Below are 25,635 nucleotides of genomic sequence, written 5' to 3'. Positions count from 1 at the left end.
CATATGTTGTGGATTTAATGTACATAGTTTCCATGTGACTGTCATCCACTCTGCATATTTGGGGAGATTTTCATAATCATGAGTAAAATGGGTGAGAACATGACAGGTGCAGATTGTGCTCATCTTCTCGAGAGAAATTTGAATATTTAACTTCCATTTAATGACTAAATTAACTTTTTGTTATAGGATGGAAAGATTCTGCCTCAACCCCCTTGCATCTCATCGGTTGACACAGGGCTGGTAACAGACATTTGCCTAGAACATATCTGGTGACTTTCCTTAACTTCCTTTAATTTAATGAAACATTTCCTTTAATTTAATTGAACATTTTGTTGAATAAGTATCGGTAAATCGTAAATAACCAGGGTACACCGCCCCTTTAAGACACAGCGGCCATGGCCCCGCCACGTCGGGACACGATGCCCCTGCCCATATATGGCATTAACCGCGCCCCCTTTCCACGTAGAGCGTCCTGCGTCATTAATGCGTACATGTCGCGCACTCGCTCGTCGCAGATGCCTCGCCCCTAATAACGTGCAAGAGCAGAGGCCCCGCCCACGGAACATGTAGAGATCCCGCCGTCTATGTGCCTGAGTTCTGTTAGTACCAAAGATTATGGTTAGTACCAAAGATCTCTGCTCTAAGATCTTTGGTTAGTACCAAAGATCTTATGGTTAGTACCGCCAACCGCGCCCACCTATGACGTAATGCCGCAGCTCATTAAGGCGCGGAGGCCCCGTCCACTTCTGACATCATTGTGGTTCTGCGGCCACGCCCACATATGACATCGATGTCGCAGCTTATTAAAGGACTGATGCCACGCCCACCTTGGACGCCCAACGTCACGGCGTCCCGGTGGTTGACGTGAGCTGGGCCTGAGGCAGGCGGTCGTCGAGGCGAGTCCGTGTGAGGAGATCCCGGCGGCGGATTAGCGGCACAGCCGAGGCCCCGGGCCGCACCATGAACGTCTTCGGCAAGTTGTTCGGCTCGGCCGGCAAGTCGGGCAAAGGGACTACCCCGCAGGAGGCCATCCACCGGCTGCGGGAGACCGAGGAGATGCTGACCAAGAAGCAGGATTTCCTGGAGAAGAAGATCTACCAGGAGCTGATCACCGCCAAGAAGCACGGCACCAAGAACAAGCGAGGTAGGCCGGGGCCGGGGCTGGGAGGGGGCTGGCGCGGGGGCAGCCGTGGGGCGGTTATCGGTCGGCCGGATCGATAGAGGGTCGGCCGGATCGATAGACATATAGGGCTCGACAGAGGTAAGGCCCGATAGGGAGGAGGGGTTGGGCGACTAGGTTCCCAATTGATCATGAATAACTGACCGGAACTTATAAATGTAGAATGTAATTGACTTTTAAAATATTTTCAAGTAAAAAATGATCAAAACATTTTATAGTTGGGATATTAAGCAGCCATAATCTTAACTGATGAACCTTGAGGGAGACTGAGATTTTGGACTGTGAATGTGGGCATTTCCTGGAAAGTCAAGGGAGACCGCTCCCTGGTGTATTGTTTAATTGTTTGGTGTTTATTTATTAATTTCTCAGATGAATTTTAAGGAAAGTAATTGAACTAAAAGTTATAAAACGTTATAAATCTTGGTATGTTGGACCTATATAACCAAAATTAAATATTTTGATGGGTGTCTGGTAAAATAACCATTAACATTGTGTTATTTGTAATAAAAGTTTAAAGCCATTCATATGGACAGAATAATTGCCTAATACAGAATAAATGATTTGATGTCAATATCCTCATCAATAGCCTCTCTGCCATTCAGGATGTTTATTCAAAATAGTAATAAGTATCGGGCAACGCAACTTGGTTTCGTAATGCGGATTCAAAATTAACTCAAAGTTATGACATTCTTGGGGGATGCATCATTTTACTACAAAAGAAGTTTAAATGTTGTAAATGCTGTCCAGATAGAGATGTTAAATTGAGGCCTGTTTGCTCCTTGTAGTTATAAAATATCCCAGACTTGTGCTCTTTCCAAGGTGGCCAACATTTGTCATCAAATTATCAAGTTATACTTCAAGATAGACACAAAATGCTGGAGAAGGTTGGGAGATCGGGACTACACCCTTAGTTTATCAATAGTCTAATAACAACGGGAAAGAAACCATTCCTGAAAAATACCGGAGTGCAGAATATATTGGTATAGTGTAATAGCTTTATCGTTACCAAGTCGATTTTTTTTTTTTAAAGGTTTATGATTCTCAATGAGGTAGGTTGGGAGCTCGGGACTACACCCTGGATTTTGGAGAGGAAGATTGAGTAGTCTGATAATGGCAGGGAAGGAGCTGTTCCTGAATCTGGTGCACTCGCTTGCCAGGGGAAAGCTGCCAGGGGAGGTGATAAAAGCAGACATGGTAGCAATGGTCAAGAGACAGATATGGAATGGAAGAATACAGATACTGTTGGCAAATAGGGTTATTTTAAGTTGGCATCATGGTTGGTGCAGATGTGGTGGGCTGAAGGGCCTGTGCTGTGCCATAGTGTTCTGTTCTATCACTATTTTACATTGTTGCTGCATATTTAAATTGTTTGAATACAGAAAACAAGATGGTAAATTTTCTTCTAAATAAAAAGGAAATATTTCCCCCTCTCTCTCTCTCTTTTTCTCTCTTCCAGCCCACATTCATTAAAAACAAAACTCTTTTGTTTTTGACCAAGCTCTCTTTATCTAGACAAAAAGGTGATTCGATGGCTGTTATAATTTGTTTGCTATCAGCCCTGTGCATTGACATTTGATACTTTAGCAACAATTTTGTCTGATGTTTGACTGGTTACTCAACAGCTTAAACATGAGGAAATGAATGTACATTTCCCTTCCGTCATGAAGGCAATTGAAACATAATCTTTGTCCTGCGATCTGTTGGTTTCTTGGAGTAAACCAATTGAACAAAATGTTTTTTTTTATTTTTTGTTTCAAAATAGACTTTATTCGAGAAATTAATATATACAATACATGATCCTTACAAAATTCCATCTGACATTCTCGGCTATACAGTTTCCCCAAATCACAATTTTACCCCACACCCTTGCCACTCGTGTGGCCCACTGGCGTGGAATCCCTTCCCTTATTTTGAGGGGCATCTCCACCACACCCTGCCCCCCATGTCCAGCAGCGGAAGGACCCTAGACTGTGGTTCTACCCCACCGAGCCTTGGCGTTGGCTGCACCGCGCTTCAGTGAGACCCTCAGCATGTACTCCTGCAGTCTACAGCGGGCCAGTCGGCAACATTCCCCGACTGACATCTCACCCCGCTGTGTGGTCAACAGTGCTCGGGGAGACCAAAGAGCATCTTTCACCGAGATGATGACCTTCCAGCAGCACTCAATGTCCGTCTCAGAATGCGTCCCTGTGAATAGTCTGTAAATCTCAGAGTCCTCTGTGACAGAGCTGTTCGAATAAACTGTGACAGGGACCCTTGCGGACCTCTCCAGACACTCTTTGCGAATTCACTCTGCAAAGAGATAGGCAACCCGCTCCATAGCAGCGTGTGCTGGTAGTGAGGTTCCAACGGTGCAGGAAGGATCTGACTGGGAGGGCTCCCCTCACTGCCAGCGTGATTTATTTGAATGAAAGGGAGTGGTTGCAGTTTATGGTGGCAGAGCCTGCTCTATTTCTGTGGCCAGCCTTGAGCTGTGATGAATCTTAGTCACATTGACAGACTAACAAGTTTCAATTTATTTTAGCTAAAGCTATAGTTTGAACGCAGCTCGCTCTTATGTTCTTCCTTTCAAATTCTGAACATACATTGTAGATGGTTGTCTTTCCTAAAGGCTATCCTTTGAAAAGGAAATGTTCTGGAAGGAGGATGACTGCTTAAAGGGACAAAGTCATCCCAGTTAATCATTCTTGTATTATTTTAAGATACTATGAGAAGTGTATGGTGACTTCAGCCCACATACATTTTGACGCTTAAGACTTGGCTATTTCATTGCCTTCCTTGCCAACACGTAAACTGTTTATTCTGCCGTATCCTCTCCTCCCTACTCTGTTTACTGACCTGCTTCAAGTCAGAATTTCATTGTTCTGTTTTGGGACCTATGACAAAAAAACACTCTTGACTCCCTCATCAACTCCCTGGTTAACTCATCCCTTCGCTCCCAAACCACCCCCTCCCCAGGTACCTTCCACTGCAATTGCAGAAGATGCAACACCTGTCCCCATTCCTCCTCTCTTGACTCTGTCCAGGGACCCCAACAGACCTTTCAGGTTAAGCAGAGGTTCACTTGCACCTCGTCCAACCTCATCCACTGTATCTATTGTTCAACACGTGGACTTATGCATCGGCGAGACCAAATGTAGACTGGCCGATCGTTTCGCTAAATACCTTCGCTCAGTCCGCCTGGACCTACCTGATATCCTGTTTGACAAACACTTTAATTCCTCGTCCCATTCCCACACTGACTTTTCTGCCCTAGGCCTACTCCATTGTCAGAGTGAGGCTAAACGCAAATTTGGAGGAACACCATCTCATATTAGCATTGGAAGGTTTCCTTGAAGTGACGGGTTCAAGGATTTCACCTCGGCGAAGAAGTCAGCCAAGTAAGCAACCTTCATCATGAACATCTTTTCATGAAGCTGATTCTCCTTCTCGGTACACCCTCTCTCCAAGAACAGCGCTATTTCCTCTCGAAGTTGAATCACACGATTAAGAACCAGTGAAGTCCCACAGCACCAGGTTCAGGAACAGCTACTTTCCTATAACTGTCCAGTTCTTGAATCGACCCACACAACCCTAATCCTGTCATAACAACAAAACCCAAAGTACCACCTCTTGCACTATTTGTTTTCTAGCTGTGTTTTTCTACTTTTTTTTTTGCATTCTTTCTCTTTTCGCTATCTTGTGGAATTTATGTGCAATTGATTTTTGTGTGTATAAACAAGGAACTGCAGATGCTCATTAATATAAAAAAGGACACAAAGTGCTGGAGTCTATGTGCCTGTGATGCTGCTGCAGGCAAGATTTTCATTGTACCTGTACCTCACTGTACTTGTGCATACGACAATAAACGCGACTAAACCCACCCAAAACGTCGCCTATTCATGTTCTCCAGAAATGTTGCCTGACCCGCTGAGTTACTCCAGCACTTTGTATCTTATTTTGTACACGGGCAACTGCAATTCCAGGTGTCTACTTCACACATATCCCATTTGCCCATCAACTTTACTAGTTTGCCTCTTGGCCTCAATTTGTCTTGCCATCGACAGAGGTACTTTACAATCCGTACCCTGTGTTCTATAGGGAGGTTTCACGGCAGTCGGGTCGCGACCCATGACCCGTACTGTTGCAACGCTACTCCAAATGGATTACACGCGATGAACTGCAGGTGGGCACTTACCATTGTTTCCAGCGTAGCGGGCCCGTTAAAACCCGCTGAAATTGTCAATTTTTGCGCTGTAAATAATTATGTTAATCGGGATAAGCGTGTGAGACATTTAGCATACTTCAGAATTCCAAAAGTGAGGAGAAATGACGGTAGATAAAAACGAGTGCTGAAGGGACAACAACAGCCAGAGTGCTTGGCGAACATTGGCCGTTTGCTCACTGCATTTCATCAACAGTAAGGCATTATTTGTGTTTTTTCTTGATCCCTTTGGCATCTAAAAAGTTTCAGAAATGATAAATCTGGCTGTAATTTTTTTAAATCGCCCATGGTTCTCGTGGGTTTTTACATACAAAATGAAAACCCATCTGAAGAAAAATTTACAGCCAGATTTATCACTTCTGAGAATTTTTAGATACCAAAGGAATCAAGAAAAAACACAAATAATGCCTTACTTGATGAAATGCAGTGAGCAAACGCGATAATTCCCAATATTTTCAATGTTTACCAAGCACTTTAGCTGCTGTAGTCCCTTCAGTTCTCGCTTCTCTATACCTTCATTTCGCTTCACGTTTGGAATTCTAAAGTTGGGTACATGTCTCTCACACTTACCCCGACCCCCACAATTTTTTTCAGCGCAAAAATTCAACATTTTGGCGGTTTTTAACAGGTAGGAAAGTACGCGTTTCTAGCACTAATAACATATACCGGAAGTGACGGATGTCTTCCAGTTGGATTTAACGGTTCCGTGCGTCGAGCCCTATGACCCAGTGACCTTTCGTGCAACCCCCCTATAACAATGTCCTCTTCATCACTTCAACTACTATTTCTGTAAAGACAATTATTTAATGTGTCAGTTTGATTGCGGCATGGATCTTAAGCAATCTTCTTTACTTTGTATTGAAATTTGTATTGCCCTGCAGCACCTTGGGCTGTTTTACTATTCATCCATGCAATGTAACTGATGTTCCCCTGCCTTGTTTTTATTATCGAGGTTATAATTAATTTTAAGTTGTTTGCACTAATGCTTTGGCGCATAAAGGAGAATACTTTATTTTATAAACTCTAAGCCAGATTAAAGTTTTACCCCATGGAATGTTGGCCGTATGATGCATTTCTAGTCTTCAGTTCTTCATCCCTCAATACTTTCCAAGCAGGATTCGCCTAGAGTTATTTGTGTTTTTAAAGGAATTGTGCAGATTTACTGAAGGACTCAGTTGGTTTGTGGATCTGGATCTAATCACTCCAGAGAAGTCATGGGTAGTGGGGCTTATAACATGATTCTTTGCCTGCAAAAGCCCAAATGGCAGTCCACCCATAGAATTGGAAGTGATTGCAAAGTCAATAATGTAATAATGAAGTTGAGATAAGCCCTCATTTGGTTGCTTGTTTGAACAGGCAGCATTCCATCCATGAATGACTAATACAAGTCTGTTTTCTGTGTGTAAAGTTTACCTTGGCTTACTTTTAAAAACATGCAAATCACTACATCACCTAAGTATATACTTGCAAAAAATACACTTGTACTATATTGTATGGGTGTTCAAACATGCCTGTTTATAATATGTCCATCTTAACTCCTCTTGTTGTGATGCTGCAAGTAAGAATTTCATTGTTAGTCTGAAGAAGGGTCTTGACCGAAAATGTCACCCATTCCTTCTCTCCAGAGATGCTGCCTCTCCCACTGAGTTACTCCAGCATTTTGTGTCTACCTTTCATTGTTCAATCTGGGACATATGACAATAAAACACTCTTGACTAGTCAGATTAAAATTTTGGCATGTATGACATAGTTTGGAAAGACATCAACATAAATATAGTCTATATATGATTATGAAGAGAGACACTAAAGAGTGAGCAACAGCGGAAATTGGACGAACAGCACCTCATATTCCGTCTGGGGACCTTGCGTCCGGATGGCATTAACATTGAATTCTCCCAATTTTGCTAGCCCTTGCTGTCTCCGCCCCTTCCTTAACCCTCTAGCTGTCTCCTCCCACCCTCCCATCCGCCCGCCCTCGGGCTCCTCCTCCTCCCCTTTTCCTTCCTTCTCCCCCCCACCCCCCATCAGTCTGAAGAAGGGTTTCGGCCCAAAACGTCGCCTATTTCCTTCGCTCCATAGATGCTGCTGCACCCGCTGAGTTTCTCCAGCAATTTTGTGTACCTTCGATCTTCCAGCATCTGCAGTTCCTTCTTGAACACTAAAGGCAAGATTATTTTTAAAAGAGAATGTTTGATTTTTTATAATGTATTGGGGAAATAGCAAAACAAATAACAGAAATCCTATTGATGTAATTTATTTGAATTTTTGGAGGGCACGATAAAATATCACACTGGACGGAGATTGCTCTGTAAGGGGAGGGTTCATAAAACTGGGTAAAATGGTCACCATTTTGATTAGTAATTGGAAAACGTGCCGAATGCATTTGTCTTTGAAAGTGTGCAGAGTTCATTGGGTCGAGAGTCCCAGCACCTTTACCAGCTGATGGTGAAATCTTTCTAAGGTCGTATGCTGTGTGATGCAGAGGGATACTTGTTCAAGCTCTTGTACGTGACTGGGATGAGAGGACATTGTTGTAACACCAAAGTTTGCTGGTGATGTAAAGCCAAATGAGGTGGGTTTAAAGTAGTGCAAAGAAATAGAAAATATGGTAGTTAAAATTTTGGGCATTAGTTATCTGTTTTTAGTTTATTTAGTTTTTAGCTTTCCATTGTAAATTGAATTTTATGAGTGGTACAGCTGGTAGAACCGCTGCCTCAACGACACCAGAGACCTGGGTTCAATCCTGACCTCGGGTGCTGTTTGTGTGGTGTTTGCACCTTCTCCCTGTGAACACATGGGTTTCCTCTGAGTGCTCTGGTCTCCTCCCAAATAAGCGGAGGTTTGTAGGTCTCTGTAAATTGCCCCTATTGTGAAGGGAGTGGATGGTAAAGTAGAGCTTGTGTGAAAGGGTTATTGATGGTCAGCGTGAGCTCAGTGGGCCGAACGGCCTGTTTCCATGCTGAATCAATCAAAAATGGTGAGGCAGCAAAGAGACCGACAGATAAATTCAACTAAATGGTCATTTTGTTTCTTCTTGTTTATATAAATCTTTCCTGTATCATTGCAAAACACTAATTTTTGGTATGCGTGGTTGAGCTTCAGCAATCTGTGGTGAATACAGTGATCTTGTGGTCGTGGACACTGCTTGCTAAGATTCACTATGTGACACCTGATTTGTGCACATGACATTTGGGTGTGGCACTGTTAAGATGACAGCACCAAACTACTGTTTTATTTTGTTTAAACTAGCCATTCTGGTTTATTTTTAACTTTATGTAGTAAGGAGTAGAATTAAACCTTAGCGGTAAGACGGTGGTATAGTTTTAAGTTTATTATTGTGACATACTGAGTTACAGTGAAAAGCATTTTTGCATTCTATTCAATCAGATCAGATACGCCACACAGATACCATCTATTCAAACTCAAGTACAATAGATAGAGCAAAGGGAACAATACAGAGTGCAGAATATTGTTCTCAGCATTGTAGCGCATCAGTGGCGAGTGATCAGCAGTTGTCCTGGTTGGTTTGCTCCTGGGCCTGGCCAAGCTGGCCATTCGCAGGTCAAGGTGCCAGGCAGACGAAAGCTTCACCTGAGCCGACTGCCTGCCCCTTTTCTGGGGTTACGTCCATGCCTATCCCTTGAGAAAGAATATGCAGTGTCCACTGGCACCATGGAGGAATTCTAGGTGCTGCAGGGGATTGATTGTGTCCTGGATCAGGACTGTAATGTACTCCGAAGAAGGATCCCGACCCCAAAAGTCACCAATTCTTTCTCCAGGGATGCTGCCTGACCTGCTGAGTTACTTCAGCACTTTGTGTTTATCTTCTTGTAATGTAGTAATTTGATGTGTAAATTGTAAGGAATATTTGGCAGTTTTGAAGTATGGTGGCGGACGTTATAGTTTGATGTGTAAATACCATTGCAAATAACTATAATTTTAAGTTAATTTAAAAGAAGTTGGTTTTGGGTGAGCTGAGGCAAGCAGTGAGGTACAGGTGAGCAAGGAGTTCCTGGAGCTGACCACCAGCTGCTCCACATACTGTCGAACAGCCCAGACCCCACGTCACCATCTGTCGGGTGCAATGGCGGCTGCTGTCTCCCATTGTGCTCTGCTTCCCAGCTCTTCACCAGCCCAGCGACTTCAATGTGGTAACGCCCTCTTAGGTCAGAGCAACCAATGCTGGGTGTTGGCCGTTGCTAGAATTAGGCCTTTGGCCCAACCCCAAGCCATTGCTCATTTTCTCACTTGCTCATTCCACACCAAATTATGCGGCACTCTAACTGTATCATTGCTGGGCAAGTGCCAGTGAAGAGCTGGGACTGTATCTAGGATTGCCGCACAGCAGCTGAGGGAAGGGCCGAAATACCAGATCACCAGCACAGCAGCATTGTTACCAATACGTTAAAGTAGCATGGGGCGGCGCAGTGATAGAGTTGCTGCATTACAGCATCACAGTTCTCCCTGTGACTGCATGGGTTTTCTCTGGGTCCTCTGGTTTCTTTCCACATTCCAAAAATGTGCATGTTTGTAGGTTGAGTGAATTCTATAAATTGTCGTAATTCCAACTAGGGATAAACTAATCTCTGCCTGCACATAATCCATATGCCTCCATTCCTTGCATATCCATGTGCCTATCTAAAAACCTTTTAAATGGCACTATTGTATCTGCCTCCACCGCCACCCCTGGCAGCACGTTCCAGACACCCACTACCTCTGTGAGGAATAACTTGCCCCGCACATCTATTAAATTTCCTCAGTCTGAAGAAGGGTCCTGGCCCGAAATGTCACCTATCCATGTTCAAGTCAAGAGTTTTATTGTCATGTGTTCCAGATAGGACAATGACATTCTTAATTGCTGCAGCACAACGGAATATGTAAACATAATACAGAATGGGAGATAAAAGTTCCGTGTGTCTATAGACCATAGACCATATATATACAATAAATTAACAGATAAAATGCAATAGTAATAATAGACTGTTATTGTTCAGAGCTTATTTGATGTTGTGTTTAAGAGCCTGATGGCTGTGGGGAAGCAGCTGTTCCTGAACCTGGATGTTACAGATTCCAGGCTCCTGTACCTTCTTCCCGGTGACAACAGAGAGATGAGTGTGACCAGGATGGTGTGGATCTGTGATGATGTTGGCAGGCTTTTTGAGGCAGCGACTGTGATATGGTGGGGATGTCAGAGTCGGTGATGGACTAGGCAGTGGTCACAACTTTCTGCATTCTTTTCCGCTCCTGGACATTCAAGTTGCCATACCAGGCCACGATGCAGCCAGTCAGTATGCTCTCTACTGTAGAAGTTAGAGAGAGTCCTCCTTGACATACCGACTCTGTAATCTTCTCAGGAAGTAAAGGCGCTGATGTGCCTTCTTTATAATTGCATCAGTGTGCTGGGACCAGGAAAGATCTTTGGAAATATGCACGCCCGGGAAATTGAAGTTTTTGACCCTTTCCACCATCGTCCCATTGATATAAACGGGATTGTGGGTCCCTATCCTACCCCTTCCAAAGTCCACAAACAATTCCTTGGTTTTGCTGGTGTTGAGAGCTAGGTTATTGTGCTGGCACCATTTGGTCAATCGGTCGATCGCACTTCTATACTCTGACTCATCACCATCAGTCGGCCAACGATGATGGAGTTCGCACTATGTCTGGCTACACAATCATGAGTATAGACTGAGTACATCAGGGGCCTGAGCATGCAGCGCTGAGGTGCTCCCGTGCTGATTGTTATCGAGGATGACATATTTCCATGAACACGTACAGACTATGGTCTGTGGATGAAGAAGTCGAGGATCCAATTACAGCGGGAAGAATGTTCTCCAGAAATGCTGCGGGGCCCGCTGAGTTACTCTTTTTTTTTTTCAAACTAGCATCTGGAGTTTCTTGTTTTTAAACTTTGCCTCTCCTACCTTATTACAGCTGTGCCATCTAGTCCTTGTCATTTCTGTAATGGGTCAGTTGATATATTGACCAGTTCCACATTAGCACCCTGTTACTAGGGGGTGTCAGAATGATGATCTCATGGCTCTCGATCAATTTTAATTGATGGTAATAAGCTGCAAGAAAAGTTTCTGTTTTATCTCCATGATTTTTAAAACTCTTTCATCGAATTGTTTCATTTGCTGACAGAATAAATCTAAAGAAGGAAAGTGAGCAAAGGGAAGCACATTGTCTAGTTTGGTAAGCAAAAGGAGAAGAAATACTTTATAAATGTGGGCGAATTTGTTTTTTAGTTTAGAGATACAGCATGGAAACAGGCTCTTAGGCCCACCGTCCACACCGACCATCGATTTACTGTTCACATTAGTTCTATGTTATCCCAATTTCTCATCCATTCCCTGCACACTAGTGACAATTTACAGAGATCATTTAACCTACATACCCACATGTCTTTGGGATGTGGGAGGAAATCCATGTGGTCACAGGGAGAATGTGTAAACTCCACACAGACAGCACCCGAATAAGTTTGAAGCCAGGTCTCTGGCTCAGTGATGCAGCAGCTGTGCCGCTGTGCTTCTCCCAGCTATCCAATTTGGCAAGAAGAATAGAGAACAATCCTTTTTTTTTTAATGTGTAGGAAGGAACTGGAAATGCTGGTTTATACCGAAGATAGACACAAAGTGCTGGAGGAACTCTGCGAGTACTTTAAAAAAAACTTCAATAGTTCAAAGGTGCTTTATTGTCACGTATATAACTGCACAGTGAAATTGTTTTTGCATATATTACACATGCAGGCACCGCCATTTTGCGCCATATTTTTAAAACAAAAGTAAACTAAACTAAACTTTGAATGCAAAAGTATTAAAATACTATTTTCATGTTGAGAAAGCAGTAGATGCTGGTGTACTGATGCAGAAAGGTGCAAAAAGTAAACTTATCAGGTGCAGAAAGTAAACAGGTGTAAGCTTGTAACAGGTGGGAAGGTTTGTGCAACATTAACCTTTATGGAAAGCAGCTTAGAGTACAAAAGCAACTAAGTGTGTTGGTATTGATGCACAGGGCAGCTGTGGATGGCAAGAAATTGTATTCCCAGCTCCAGCACAGGAACGGATCCTTCGGCCCACAATGTTTGTGCTGACCATGATACCAAGTTAAACTGAATGGATAAGGGAGAGCCAGTGGATGTGGTGTATCTGGACTTTCAAAAAGCCTTTGACATGGTCCCACACAAGCAATTAGTGTGCAAAATTAGATAGACACCGAGTCCATGCCGACCACCGATCACCCGTACACTAGTTCTATCCACCACATTACCGACATTAGTCAAGAGTATTTTATTCTCTCAGGTCCCAGTTAGAACAATGAACTCCTTTCCTTACTTGCAGCAGCACAACAGAATATGTAAACATAGTACTTATATATAGTATCGTGTGTGTGTGGGAGGAACTGCAGATGCTGGTTTAAACTAAAGATAGACAGTAATTAGATGTTGAATCATGATTGTGGTTTGGTTGAAGCAGAAACATCGTCCAGTGGAGGTGCTGATGGAATGTTTTGCCTTCGGGTTCACTCTGTATATGTAAACCTTTCTCTCATTTCTAAGTTGAGATCGTTTGCAGCTACACCGGTTTTATTATTGTTTTATGTTACACTTGTTTAGCAATCCAGTCTGTCGGATAAAAGCATCTGTGGCTATGTTGCCATAGTAATTTTAACGTTAGTATTCACGAGCAGCGCTGTTTACTGCAAACGGCTGTATTTTGGCAGTAGGATAAGGCTGCTACAGCTCTGCTTGTTTATGTATGTATGTATGCATGGTAAGCCTCCACACTGTGATCTTGCACAAGGGCTGAGTTAATCATGGCCAGCTTTCAGTACAGCCGTGAATTTATTTTCATGGAGACGTTTCCTGGTTCTCAGCTGTACAATGTGACCAGGCACATGCCGTGAGTAATTACTCGGGGTATGCAGTCAGTCGGCTTTAAAAAAAAATCTTAAACCGAGCATGTGCAGATTATTCTCCTCTCCGTAAAAATAAAAATAAAGAAAGTAACAATTCAATTTGCCCAAGGCTTCCAAATCTCCTTCATTCTGAATTGCTGAATGGGTGGGGGGTGGAGGGTGACGGCAGGTGGAGAGATGGAGGGAGAAATGGGAGCACACCGGGACAAGTTGTGATCTTATTGAATGACAATACTAGTTCAAGGGGCCAATTGGGGGGAGAGTTCCTTTCACATCATGTGGGGAGTCTGGCCAGGGGTAAAGTTGCGGGGAGGGCAGGAGCGTTGAGAAGGAGGGGGTCGGAGATCATGCAAGTAACCCACTCACTCAACACTGCCGCGGCGCTCTGGTCTCGGGTGGCTGCGAGCGGCCGCCGGGACCTCAGCGCTTTCTGCAGGCCCGCTCGCCTCTGGCAGTGCTCTCCTTCTGAACAGTGAGGGGACCAGCTCAAGTGCAAAGATCATGGAGCGGAGTGGTTCAGTGGGCGATGGATAACAGGACAGCGGGCAGTGGAGCTTACTTCTATGTCAGCGCGAACTAAAGACCAATTGAGGTTACTCCCACTGACACATGGAGTAAGCTCCACCGCCCGCTGTCCTGTTATCCATCACCCACTGACCCGCTCTTAAGCTGGTTGCTGGCATGATTCCCGACCCCTGCTCCTCAATGCTCCTGCCCTCCTGCAACTTTACCCCTGGCCAGACTCCCCACACGCTGTAAATGCTCCCCTTCATGTCATAATATCGCCGGATTCAGGGACAGTTTCTTCCCAGCTGTTATCAGGCAACTGAATCGTCCTCTCACCAACTAGAGAGTGGTCCTGACTTACCATCTACCTCATTGGAGACCCTCAGACTATCTTCAATCGGACTTTACCGGACTATTCCCTTTATCCTGTGTCTGCAGATGACGGTCGGCTTGATTTATTGACTTTCCGCTGACTGGATAGCACGCAACAAAAAAGCTTTCAGTGTACCTCGGTACACGTAACAATAAATTAAACTAAACTAATATCAGAAAGATCCCAACGCATCAAACATATTGGGTCATTTTCGCTGACTGGTAGCATGCAACAAAAGCTTTTCACAGTACCTCAGTACAGGTAACAATAAAATAAACAAGAAATAAAAACTCTACTAGCGGTTTGGGTGCAGGTATGTTTTCATAGTGCACCTGCTTTGGATGTGCCAGAAATATTGGTGACATTTTTCTAAGTTGAGCTTACTCACAATCTTTTATTTGTCCCCATTGTACAGCTGCTCTGCAGGCCCTAAAGCGCAAGAAGAGGTACGAGAAGCAGCTGACACAGATCGATGGCACGTTGTCCACAATCGAGTTCCAGAGAGAAGCCTTGGAAAATGCAAACACGAACACAGAAGTACTCAAGAACATGGGCGTCGCTGCCAATGCAATGAAAACTGCTCATGAAAACATGTAAGGGCAACATATTTCCCATCTTATTCTAAGTCTGGGGAGATCCGTAGTGAAATCAACAATTATGATATATTCCTCCCCCCCCCATTGTAAGTGAAAAATATAGCATTTGTTGGGGCAATACCTTACATGGTCTGTAAGACAGACACAAAATGCTACTAACTCAGCTGGTCAGATAGCATCTCTGGGGGAAAAGTATGGGTGAAGTTTTGGGTCGGGTCTGAAGAAGAGTCCTGACATGAAACATCACCGATCCTTTTTCTCCAGCGATGCTGCCAGACCAACTGAGTTGCTTCAGCACTTTGTGTCTATCTTTGGTATAAATCGGCATCTGCAGTTCCTTTTTCCACAGTCTATAAGATCTTAACTTATGCATACCACTGTTCCATTTTATCCCCATTATATGAATCTCATGTCCAGTCTATAATGTGTAATGGTCTAATATCTCTGTGCAGAGATCTATAGATATGGGTTTTGCGGAAATTGAGGGACATGGTCATTGTGCAGGCAAATGGCATTGAGTATAGATCACCATAACTATGATGTAAAAGCAAGGAACTGCAGATGTTTTTCCCCAAAAAAAAGACACAAAGTGCTGGAGTAACTCAGAGGGTCAGTTAGGATCCCTGGAAAACATGGATAGGTAATGTTTCAGTCTGAAAAAGTGTTCCCAACCTAATACCTCACCTATCCATTTTCTCCAGAGATGCTGCTTGACCTGCTGAGTTACTCCAGCACTTTTTTTTCCACAATGAGTTTGATGACTAGTGGAGCAGACACAACGGGGCTAATGGCCCAATGCTCCTACTTCTTGTATTTTCACCATTCTTTTCACTTCAAGTACTTGTCCAGTTCTATTTTGAACGCCATGATTGGATCTGCTTTGGGTACCCCACATGCGCGCGTGTGCACGATTGGTCAGTTCCCTGCTTTATGGGGGGACCTCCGTAAGCCTTCTAACAGTCGCCAAGAAGCTGTTCCTGAACCTGGTGGTTTGCACTTCACCTTCTGCCAGACGGGAGCAGCAAGACTGAAATCTCCCAGGAATTAGCTGCACAATTAATCACATCAATCATTGAATAATTCCAATTAAAACCTCTTCAGCATCCTCTGTAAGACCTGCATATCTTTCCTAAAGGGTGATAACCAGAAATGCCCTCTTAGATCAAGTTGTTACTGAAGCAGTGTTTAGGCAACCTCGCCTCCTGCTTTTATACTCTATCCTTTTTAAAGGATCCAATATTCTTGTACAACTGATTTCTCAACGGACTCACTTTCAACATAAATACAGATCCCCTGTTACAGTACCCTGGTGCGTTACCACCGGAGTACAAGAATAAGTTTTAAATTCCTGCGTGAATCCTCATAGAGTGTATGAAAAATCAAAACTGTACGCTGCAAGGGTCAGGAAGCGAGCGGGCAAGATCATCTCTGACCCCTCTCACCCTGGCCACAAACTCTTTGAATCACTTCCCTCTGGAAGGGGACTCCAGACGGTCAAAGCTGCCACAGTCAGACATAAAAACATTTTTTATCCACTAGTAATTGCTCTACTCTACAGCCAAAATTCTGTAGCCTCACTTTGATCTGGTATCTTGTTGGTTCACATGCTTGATCAATGGTGTTTTATCATTAATGTTTGATTATTATTAATGTTTCGTGTTTTCTGAGTCATTCGTAACTGTCACTATGTCATGTTGTTACTTGTGGGCGGAGCACTAAGGCAAATTCCTTGTATGTGAATACTTGGCCAATAAACTTAAAGTTTTTTTTCTAGCTTATGAATGTAAATGTGACTGTGTAAAGTTGGTGTGGTTCATTTGATTCAGCATAATGTTTTCCTCTTTTCAGGGACATTGATAAGGTAGACGAACTAATGCAAAACATCACAGAGCAGCAGGAATTGGCGCAAGAAATCTCCGATGCCATTTCAAAACCTGTCGGATTCGGCGAAGATTTTGATGAGGTAAATATTGAAGTGCAATAAAACTTGAAGCAAAATCAAATGGGTTTCTGTTTACCCAAATGGACTCAAAACTAGAGATCAGGTAGAAACTAGGAAATGGAGTCACAGACATAGAACTGCAGATGCTGGTTTACAAAAAAGGACACGCAGTGCTGGAGTAACTCAGCGGGTCAGGCAGCATCTCTAGAGAAGATAGGTGACGTTTCTGGTCAGGACCCGATCAGACTGATTGTTTGGGGCGGGTTGGGTGGGGATGAAAGCTGGGAGAGAGGAGGGGCAGGACTAAGCATGGCAGGTAACACTGGTGAGGGGGGTTTTGATAGGCACATGGGTGGACAAAGGCCAGTGATTAAAATTGAAGGTGAAAGACTGGATTAAGGGATGAAAGGAAAAATAAGAAGGAAAATGTAACATCTGACAATTTTGAAATGGGGTGAATGCGCAGTGTTTTACCCAGATAGAGGGATCAAGAATGTGAGGACTACGTTTAGGGTGAGAGGGGAAAGATTTAATAGGAACCACAGTAGGTGGCTGGTATATGACAAGCCGCTGGAGGCAGATCTATCAACAGCATTTAAAAGACACTTGGCCAGGTACACGGATAGCAAAGGTTTAGAGGGGCTATATCCCAGGTGCAGACAAATGGGGCTAGTTTAGATGGGGTAGCTTGGTCAACATGGACAAGTTAGGCCGAAGGACCTGTTCCTGGGCTATATAACTATAACTAAGTTTAAAATATACAAGTATGAAATCAGTTTAATCGCTTAGCTTGGGAGAAATTTGTTACATTAAGAATTGAAGGAACTTTTTTTAAATTAATGAGCCAAACTTTCAGTAGTGAGCTGAGTGGGGAATTTACGGGTAAATTCAGCACTCGTTCTAGAAGTAACAGAGTTTGCATGACGCCAACCATGAGGTGGCAGAAAGTTCTGGCGATAACAGTGAGTGATTTGTGAGGGATACAGGAATTTGGGCATATTTTGCACTGCGTTTTAATTTGTGGGTCAATAAAGATTCCTTTTAACATTAAAATAAAGGCGGAAAATACTGGAAAGATTTGGCAAGGTAGGTTGTATCTCATGGTCAGAGTTTACAGCGTGGAAATGGGTCCATCAACCAAACCTGACCGTGCGGGCCAGATGCCTATTTACAGTAATCCTATTTGGCTACATACATAGATACATAGAAAATAGGTGCAGGAGTAGGCCATTCAGCCCTTCGAGCCTGCACCGCCATTCAATATGATCATGGCTGATCATCCAACTCAGTATCCCGTACCTGCCTTCTCTCCATACCCCCAATCCCTTTAGCCACAAGGGCCACATCTAACTCCCTCTTAATATAGCCAATGAACTGGCCTCAACTACCCTCTGTGGCAGAGAGTTCCAGAGATTCACCACTCTCTGTGTGAAAAATGTTTTTCTCATCTCGGTCTTAAAGGATTTCCCCCTTATCCTTAAGCTGTGACCCCTTGTCCTGGACTTCCCCAACATCGGGAACAATCTTCCTGCATCTAGCCTGTCCAACCCCTTAAGAATTTTGTAAGTTTCTATCAGATCCCCCCTCAATCTCCTAAATTCTAGCGAGTATAAGCCGAGTCTGTCCAGTCTTTCTTCATATGAAAGTCCTGACATCCCAGAAATCAGTCTGGTGAACCTTCTCTGCACTCCCTCTATGGCAATAATGTCCTTCCTCAGATTTGGAGACCAAAACTGTACGCAATACTCCAGGTGTGGTCTCACCAAGACCCTGTACAACTGCAGTAGAGCCTCCCTGCTCCTATACTCAAATCCTTTTGCTATGAAAGCTAACATACCATTTGCTTTCTTCACTGCCTGCTGCACCTGCATGCCTACTTTCAATGACTGGTGTACAATGACACCCAGGTCTCGTTGCATCTCCCCTTTTCCTAATCGGCCACCATTTAGATAATAGTCTACTTTCCTGTTTTTGCCACCAAAATGGATAACCTCACATTTATCCACATTATACTGCACGTGCCAAACATTTGGCCACTCACCCAGCCTATCCAAGTCACCTTGCAGTCTCCTAGCATCCTCCTCACAGCTAACACTGACCCCCAGCTTAGTGTCATCCGCAAACTTGGAGATGTTGCCTTCAATTCCCTCATCCAGATCATTAATATATATTGTAAATAGCTGGTGTCCCAGCACTGAGCCTTGCGGTACCCCACTAGTCACTGCCTGCCATTGTGAAAAGGACCCGTTTACTCCTACTCTTTGCTTCCTGTTTGCCAGCCAGTTCTCTGTCCACATCAATACTGAACCCCCAATACCGTGTGCTTTAAGTTTGTATACTAATCTCTTATGTGGGACCTTGTCGAAAGCCTTCTGAAAGTCCAGATACAACACATCCACTGGTTCTCCCCTATCCACTCTATTAGTTACATCCTCGAAAAATTCTATAAGATTCGTCAGACATGATTTACCTTTCGTAAATCCATGCTGACTTTGTCCAATGATTTCACCACTTTCCAAATGTGCTGCTGTCCCATCTTTAATAACTGACTCTAGCAGTTTCCCCACTACTGATGTTAGACTAACTGGTCTGTAATTCCCCGTTTTCTCTCTCCCTCCCTTCTTAAAAAGTGGGGTTACGTTTGCTACCCTCCAATCCTCAGGAACTACTCCAGAATCTAAAGAGTTTTGAAAAATTATAACTAATGCATCCACTATTTCTGGAGCTACTTCCTTAAGTACTCTGGGATACAGCCATCTGGCCCTGGGGATTTATCGGCCTTTAATCCATTCAATTTACCCAACACCACTTCCCGACTAACCTGGATTTCACTCAGTTCCTCCATCTCCTTTGACCCGCGGTCCCCTGCTATTTCCGGCAGATTATTTATGTCTTTCTTAGTGAAGACGGAACCAAAGTAGTTATTCAATTGGTCCGCTATATCCTTGTTCTCCATGATTAATTCACCTGTTTCGGACTGCAAAGGACCTACATTTGTTTTAACTAATCTCTTTCTCTTCACATATCTATAAAAACTTTTGCAGTCAGTTTTTATGTTCCCTGCCAGTTTCCTTTCATAATCTACTTTCCCTTTCCTAATTAAGCCCTTTGTCCTCTGCTGGTCTCTAAATTGCTCCCAGTCCTCTGGTATGCTGCTTTTTCTGGCTAATCTGTACGCTTCATCTTTTGCTTTGATACTATCCCTGATTTCCCTTGTTATCCACGGATGCACTACTTTCCCTGATTTATTCTTTTGCCAAACTGGGATGAACAATTTTTGTAGTTCATCCATGCAGTCTTTAAATGCCTTCCATTGCATATTCACCGTCAATCCTTTTAGAATTAATTGCCAGTCAATCTTGGCCAATTCACGTCTCATACCCTCAAAGTTACCTTTCTTTAAGTTCAGAACCATTGTTTCTGAATTAACAATATAACTCTCCATCCTAATGAAGAACTCAACCATATTATGGTCACTCTTGCCCAAGGGGGCACGCACAACAAGACTGCTAACTAACCCTTCCTCATTACTCAATACCCAGTCTAGAATAGCCTGCTCTCTCGTTGGTTCCTCTACATTATAACCATAGCTCCCTACTCCTTTCCTATCCATGTACCTGTCCAAATGCCTTTTAAACGTCGTAATTGTATCTGCATCCACCATTTCCTCTGGCACTTCATTCCATATAACCACCTGTGTGGAAACGTTTCCCCTCAGGCTCCTGTTACATCTTTATCCTCTCACCTTAAAACTGTGAACTCTAGTTTTAAACTTTCCCACATGAAGAAAATGACTAACTATCTATCGAAGTCCCTTATGTTATAAACTTCTGCAAGGTCCCTTCTCAGCCTATTACATTTCAGTGAGAATAAACCCAACCTATCCCTTCTTACATACAGCCCTGTATTCCATGCAACATCCTGGTGAATCTTGTCTGTATTTTCTTTATTGCTACCACATCCTCCTGCAGCGTGGTGACCAAAACTGTACACTATACCCCCAGAATCAGTCTGAAGAGGATCCCAAGCTGAAATATCTGTCAGCAGATGCTGCCTGACCCGCTAAATTCCTCCAGCATCAAGTGTTTGCTCAAGATTCCAGCGTCTGCAGTTCCTTGCATCTCTACAATCCTCCAGGTGCAGCTGTTTTATACAGCTGAAATATGACATCCTGCCTATTTGTCGGCTGAAATATTACCTTGTTTTCACACCCACAGATATAGTGGACCTACTGAATGTTTCCAGCATTTTCTGATTTTATTTTAGATTTCCAGCATCCGCAATTTTTAAATATTAGTTTTATTTATTGTCATGTGTACCGAGGTACATTGAAATGCTCTCTTATTCTAATCAGTGGAAAGACTATACATGACCACAATCAAGTCACCCACAGTGTACAGATACAGGATAAAAGGAATAATGTCTGGTGCAAGATAAATTCCAGAAAAGTCTGACTTAAAAAAAATGATCCATGGATCTCTAATGAGATAGATGGGAGGTCAGGAGCGCTCTCTAGTTGGTGATAGGATGTTTCAGTTGCCAGGACAGCTGGGAAGAAACTGTCCCTAAATCTAGAGTATGTGTTTTCACACTTCAGTACATTTTGCCTGGTGGGAGAGGGGAGAAGAGAGAGTGACTCGTCTTTGATTATGCTGGTGGCCTTGTTAAGCCAGTGTGAAATGTTGATGGAGTCAATGGATGAGAGACATGTTTTGTGTGTTGGTATGAGTTGTGTCCACAGCTCTCTGCAATTTATTGCTGTCTTGGATGGAACTGTTCCCATACCATGCTGTGATGCATTCCGATAAAATACTTTCTATGGCGTATCTGGAAGTTGGTGAGGGTTACATAGAAAATAGGTGCAGGAGTAGGCCATTCAGCCCTTCGAGCCAGCAGCGTCATTCAATGTGATCATGGCTGATCATCCAAAATCAACACCCCGTTCCTGCTTTCTCCCCATATCCCTTGATTCTGTTAGACTCCAAGTGCTATATCTAACACTATCTTGAAAACATCCAGTGAATTGGCCTCCACTGTCTTCTGTGGTAGAGAATTCCACAGATTCACAACTCTCTGGGTGAAAATTTTTTTTCTCATCTCAGTCCTATATAGCCCACCTCTTATTCTTAAACTGTGGTTCACGACTCCCCCAACATCGGGAATATTTTCCTCTGCATCTAGCCTGTCCAATCCCTTAAGAATTTATATGTCTCTATAAGATCCCCTCTCATCCTTCTAAATTCCAGTGAATATAAACCCAGTCGATCCATTCTTTCATCATATGTCAATCCTGCCATCCCGGGAATTAACCTGGTGAACCTACGCTGCACTCCCTCAATAGCATAGGAGACCAAAACTATGCACAATACTTCAGGTGTAGTCTCACCAAGGCCCTGTACAACTGCAGTAGTATCTTCTTGCTCCTATACTCAAATCCTCTCTTTATGAAAGCCAACATGCCATTAACTTTCTTCACTGCCTGTTGAACCTGCATGCTTACTTTCAGTGACTGATGTACAAGGACACCCAGGTCTTGTTGCACCTCCACTGTTCCTAATGTGACACCATTCAGATAATAATCTGCCTTGTTCTTGCCCCCAAAATAGATAACCTCACATTTATCCACATTATACTGCATTTGCGCACTCACCCAACCTATCCAAGTCTCTCTGCAGCCTCATAGCATCCTCCTCGCAGCTCGTGCTGCCACCTAGCTTTGTGTCACCTAGAAACTTGGAGATGCTACATATAACATTGTTGTTGGGAACATGCTGAACTTTCTAAACCTCTTCTTCATATTCATGTTCCTTTGAACACTGATAGAGAAGAAATGGGAAGATTTGCACTCCCCAAATGAAGCAATGATCTATAAAATTATAGCTTTGAACTTGCTGTAAAACTCAAAACCATTTGAGGTATGAGGTTAGTGTCGTGACAAGAGTATAAACCTTCCTCTCTGCAGGATGATCTGATGGCTGAGCTGGAAGAACTGGAGCAAGAAGAGCTGGACAAAAACCTGCTGGAAATCGGAGAAGCAGAAAACGTGCCTCTTCCCAACGTCCCTTCCACCTCTCTCCCAGAAAGACCAGGTAAGAAATTCTTCCCGATTGAACCATGGCGTGTAATTACCACAGGGGCCCTTCATAGGAAAGCACCCTTGGGTTTATGTTTATTATTGTCATGTGTACTGAAGTACACAGAAAAGCTTTAATTTGCATGCTATCCAAACAGATCAGACATGCCAAAATCCAATCGTCAAACTCAGGTATAGTAGACGGCAGCTCTTCCTTCTCTTTACTCTGATCATAAATCCATGTCCTCGGGTTCTGAAACTTTTGCTGTGCGTTTGTATTAAAGGACAAACTTCCTGTTAATTTCACTTGATGTCAAAATGTCAAAGACTCGAGGGAATAGCTTTAAGATTAGTGGGGCAAAGTTTCATGGAGGTGTGCAGAACAAGTTTTTTTTTTCTCAGTGGTGTGTGCCTGGAACGAGCTGCCGGGGTGGTGGTGGTGGAGGCAAATTCGTTAAGGGGCACTTAGATGGGCACAAGGATATGGAGAAACTTGGTTCACATGCAGGCAGAGGAGATTAGTTTATCTTGGTGTCAGGTTTGGCATGGACATTTCAAACTGATAGGCCTGTTCCAGTCCATTCTGTTCCATGTTCTAAATATTCTATTTTCTGAATATGGCACAGTGGAGCAGAGGTTGAATTGCAACCTCACAGCACCTGTGACCCAGGTTCGATCCTGACCATGGGTGCTGTCTGTACAGAGTTTGCACATTCTCCCTGTGACCGCATGGGTTTTCTCTGGGTGCTCCAGTTTCCTCCCACATCTCAAATGCGTGCAGGTTTGTGGGTTAATTGGCTTCTGTAAATTGTCCCTAGGGTGTAGGTTATAACCAGTGTGAATAGGTGATCGTTGGTCGGCATGGGCTCAGTGGGCTGAAGGGGTGGTTTCCAGGTTGTACTTCTAAACTGAAAATTAAACTAAAAAGACATTCTAATTTGTCATTTCCAATGTAGAGTAGCCAAGTCTTATTCAGGGGTGGTGGTTGAGGCAAATTCGATAGTGGCATTTAAGAGGCTTTCAAATAGGCACATAGATTTGGAGGGATAGGATCACGTGAAGGCAGATGAGATTAGTTTAATCTGGCATGTTCTGCACGAACATTGTGGGCCAAGGACCCGTTCCAGTGCTGTGCTGTTCTACATGTAGAAAGGCACTGTGGGTGCTGGTATATACCAAGGATAGATATAATGTGCTGGAATAACCGCGCGAGCCAGGAAGTATCTATGGCGAAAAAGGTGGGTTAAACTTCGGATCGGGACCTTTCTTCAGACCTGTACTGTTCTATGTTGTGTTTGTTTCTTCTTCAAGCAGCCAAGAAGAAGGAAGAGGATGATGATGACATGCGAGACCTGGAAGAGTGGGCTGCGGCGATGTGAGAGTGGCGACCCCCTGTAACGCATGGACATTGTCGTATGTCGTGGCTGTGGGTGTTTAGTTGTACGTCGAGGGTCGCGAGCAGAGTAAATTTCTGAATGGCCGCTTGAATGCATTTTGCGGAGGGGGAAGGGTGTGTGCAGTGTGGCAACGTGGCTTGTTTCTACGTGATGGGGAAAGAGAAAAACACTCCTTTTGGTACTTTTTTAAATCATTGGACTTTCACTCGTGTTGATGACTACAGGGCAGACGGTCGATTCTTGGGACATCTCTCGCCCTCTCTTTCCACCCTCCCGGGACAGGTGCACCACACCCCTCTCCCCATCCCACCCATTGTAGTGCCACTCATTATATAATGTCCTTTAGTTCCTTTCTAAGTGCTGTGGTGCCTATTTTCATTTTTACAAACAATGGAATTCCTGTAACACATTCATAATTGTTTGAGGTGGTGGCATATTTGACCAACACAGTGGCTTTTCTGCTATTTTTGATTAATTCTTTCTCAAAAAAAATCTCAATTGAAGACCTTTTTCAAAAAAAGGAGCTCTTCATTTAAAAAGCTTGTAAATTATTCACTTCCCCACAAAATTTAAGCTGCTTAAGAATATATTTTATTCGGATATAAGGAAATGATTTGGTGAGTTTGTTTGCTGTCTTTGTGCCTCTGAGATTTTTGCTTTTTGTTTTTGCTTTAAGGTTTTTTAGTTGTTTTTGGGTGCAGTTGCTGGTTTAAGATGACTATTTCTAAATTCCTGGGTGTCTTTCAAAGATTAAGGTGTGCTTGCTTGTATTTTTCTGCTCATCTGGTACAATTTAGTTTTTTTTTTTTTATTCTGGACTTACACAAGCCTATAACACACCGCCTGTATGCTGCTTCAGCTAAAAAATATATTTTCCTCATAAACATGGGCTGTATACGGCACAATGGTGGCATGACGGAACTCCTCAATCCAGTACAAAATCAACCTAATCTTACTTAAACATGCTGTAAATATGTTAAGAGAAAAAAAAAATAAAGTTTCTTTTAATGTAATAATATGTTGTGAACTGGAAGTTTGAATGCTATGTTTATATAAAAAATAACCTGAATCTGTGTAATGATTCTTGTTGCTATGTACTGTAGGTGACAATGGTTAACGTTCTCCTACCTCTACACCCAACACTCGTACGTCATAGGACCAGAATTAGGTCATACGGACCATCGAGTCCATTCTGCCATTCAATCATGGCTGATCAAGAAGGCAGGAGAATGATCCTTCTCAACCCCATTCTCCTGCCTTCTCCCCGTAACTGTTGGCAGAGTCTGGACTGAAGAAGTGTTTAGGTTTAATTGTATTGCATGTTGTCCAATCAGATCAGATAGTATATATACATACAATCAAGCCAAACTCAAGTACATTTGGTAGAGCAAAGGGAAAGATGCAGAATCTAGTTCTCCGCTTGCAGCACATCACTTCCATAGACAAAGT

General features: G+C 43.3%; 1 protein-coding gene across 2 annotated transcripts; it reads left to right on the top strand.

Annotated features, from left to right (window-relative positions):
* Positions 1 to 504: 504 nt before the first annotated feature.
* On the top strand, positions 505 to 25,202 carry chmp4b (charged multivesicular body protein 4B). 2 transcript variants are annotated; one of them, XM_033041736.1, is made up of 5 exons: positions 505 to 1,144; positions 14,594 to 14,771; positions 16,623 to 16,737; positions 22,679 to 22,805; positions 24,101 to 25,202. In XM_033041736.1, the coding sequence occupies exons 1-5, from the start codon at positions 961 to 963 to the stop codon at positions 24,166 to 24,168; spliced, it is 672 nt and encodes a 223-aa protein (XP_032897627.1). In that variant the 5' UTR covers positions 505 to 960; the 3' UTR covers positions 24,169 to 25,202. The 2 variants fall into 2 exon arrangements, with proteins under 2 accessions (XP_032897627.1, XP_032897628.1); XM_033041737.1 differs by having other exon boundaries at positions 839 to 1,144; positions 24,104 to 25,202.
* Positions 25,203 to 25,635: the final 433 nt, after the last annotated feature.

The sequence above is a fragment of the Amblyraja radiata genome, chromosome 23, assembly GCF_010909765.2.
Source record: "Amblyraja radiata isolate CabotCenter1 chromosome 23, sAmbRad1.1.pri, whole genome shotgun sequence".
Lineage (NCBI taxonomy): Eukaryota > Metazoa > Chordata > Chondrichthyes > Rajiformes > Rajidae > Amblyraja > Amblyraja radiata.
Note: the sequence above shows the minus strand (reverse complement) of the source record. Positions and strands in the feature narration are given on the sequence as shown.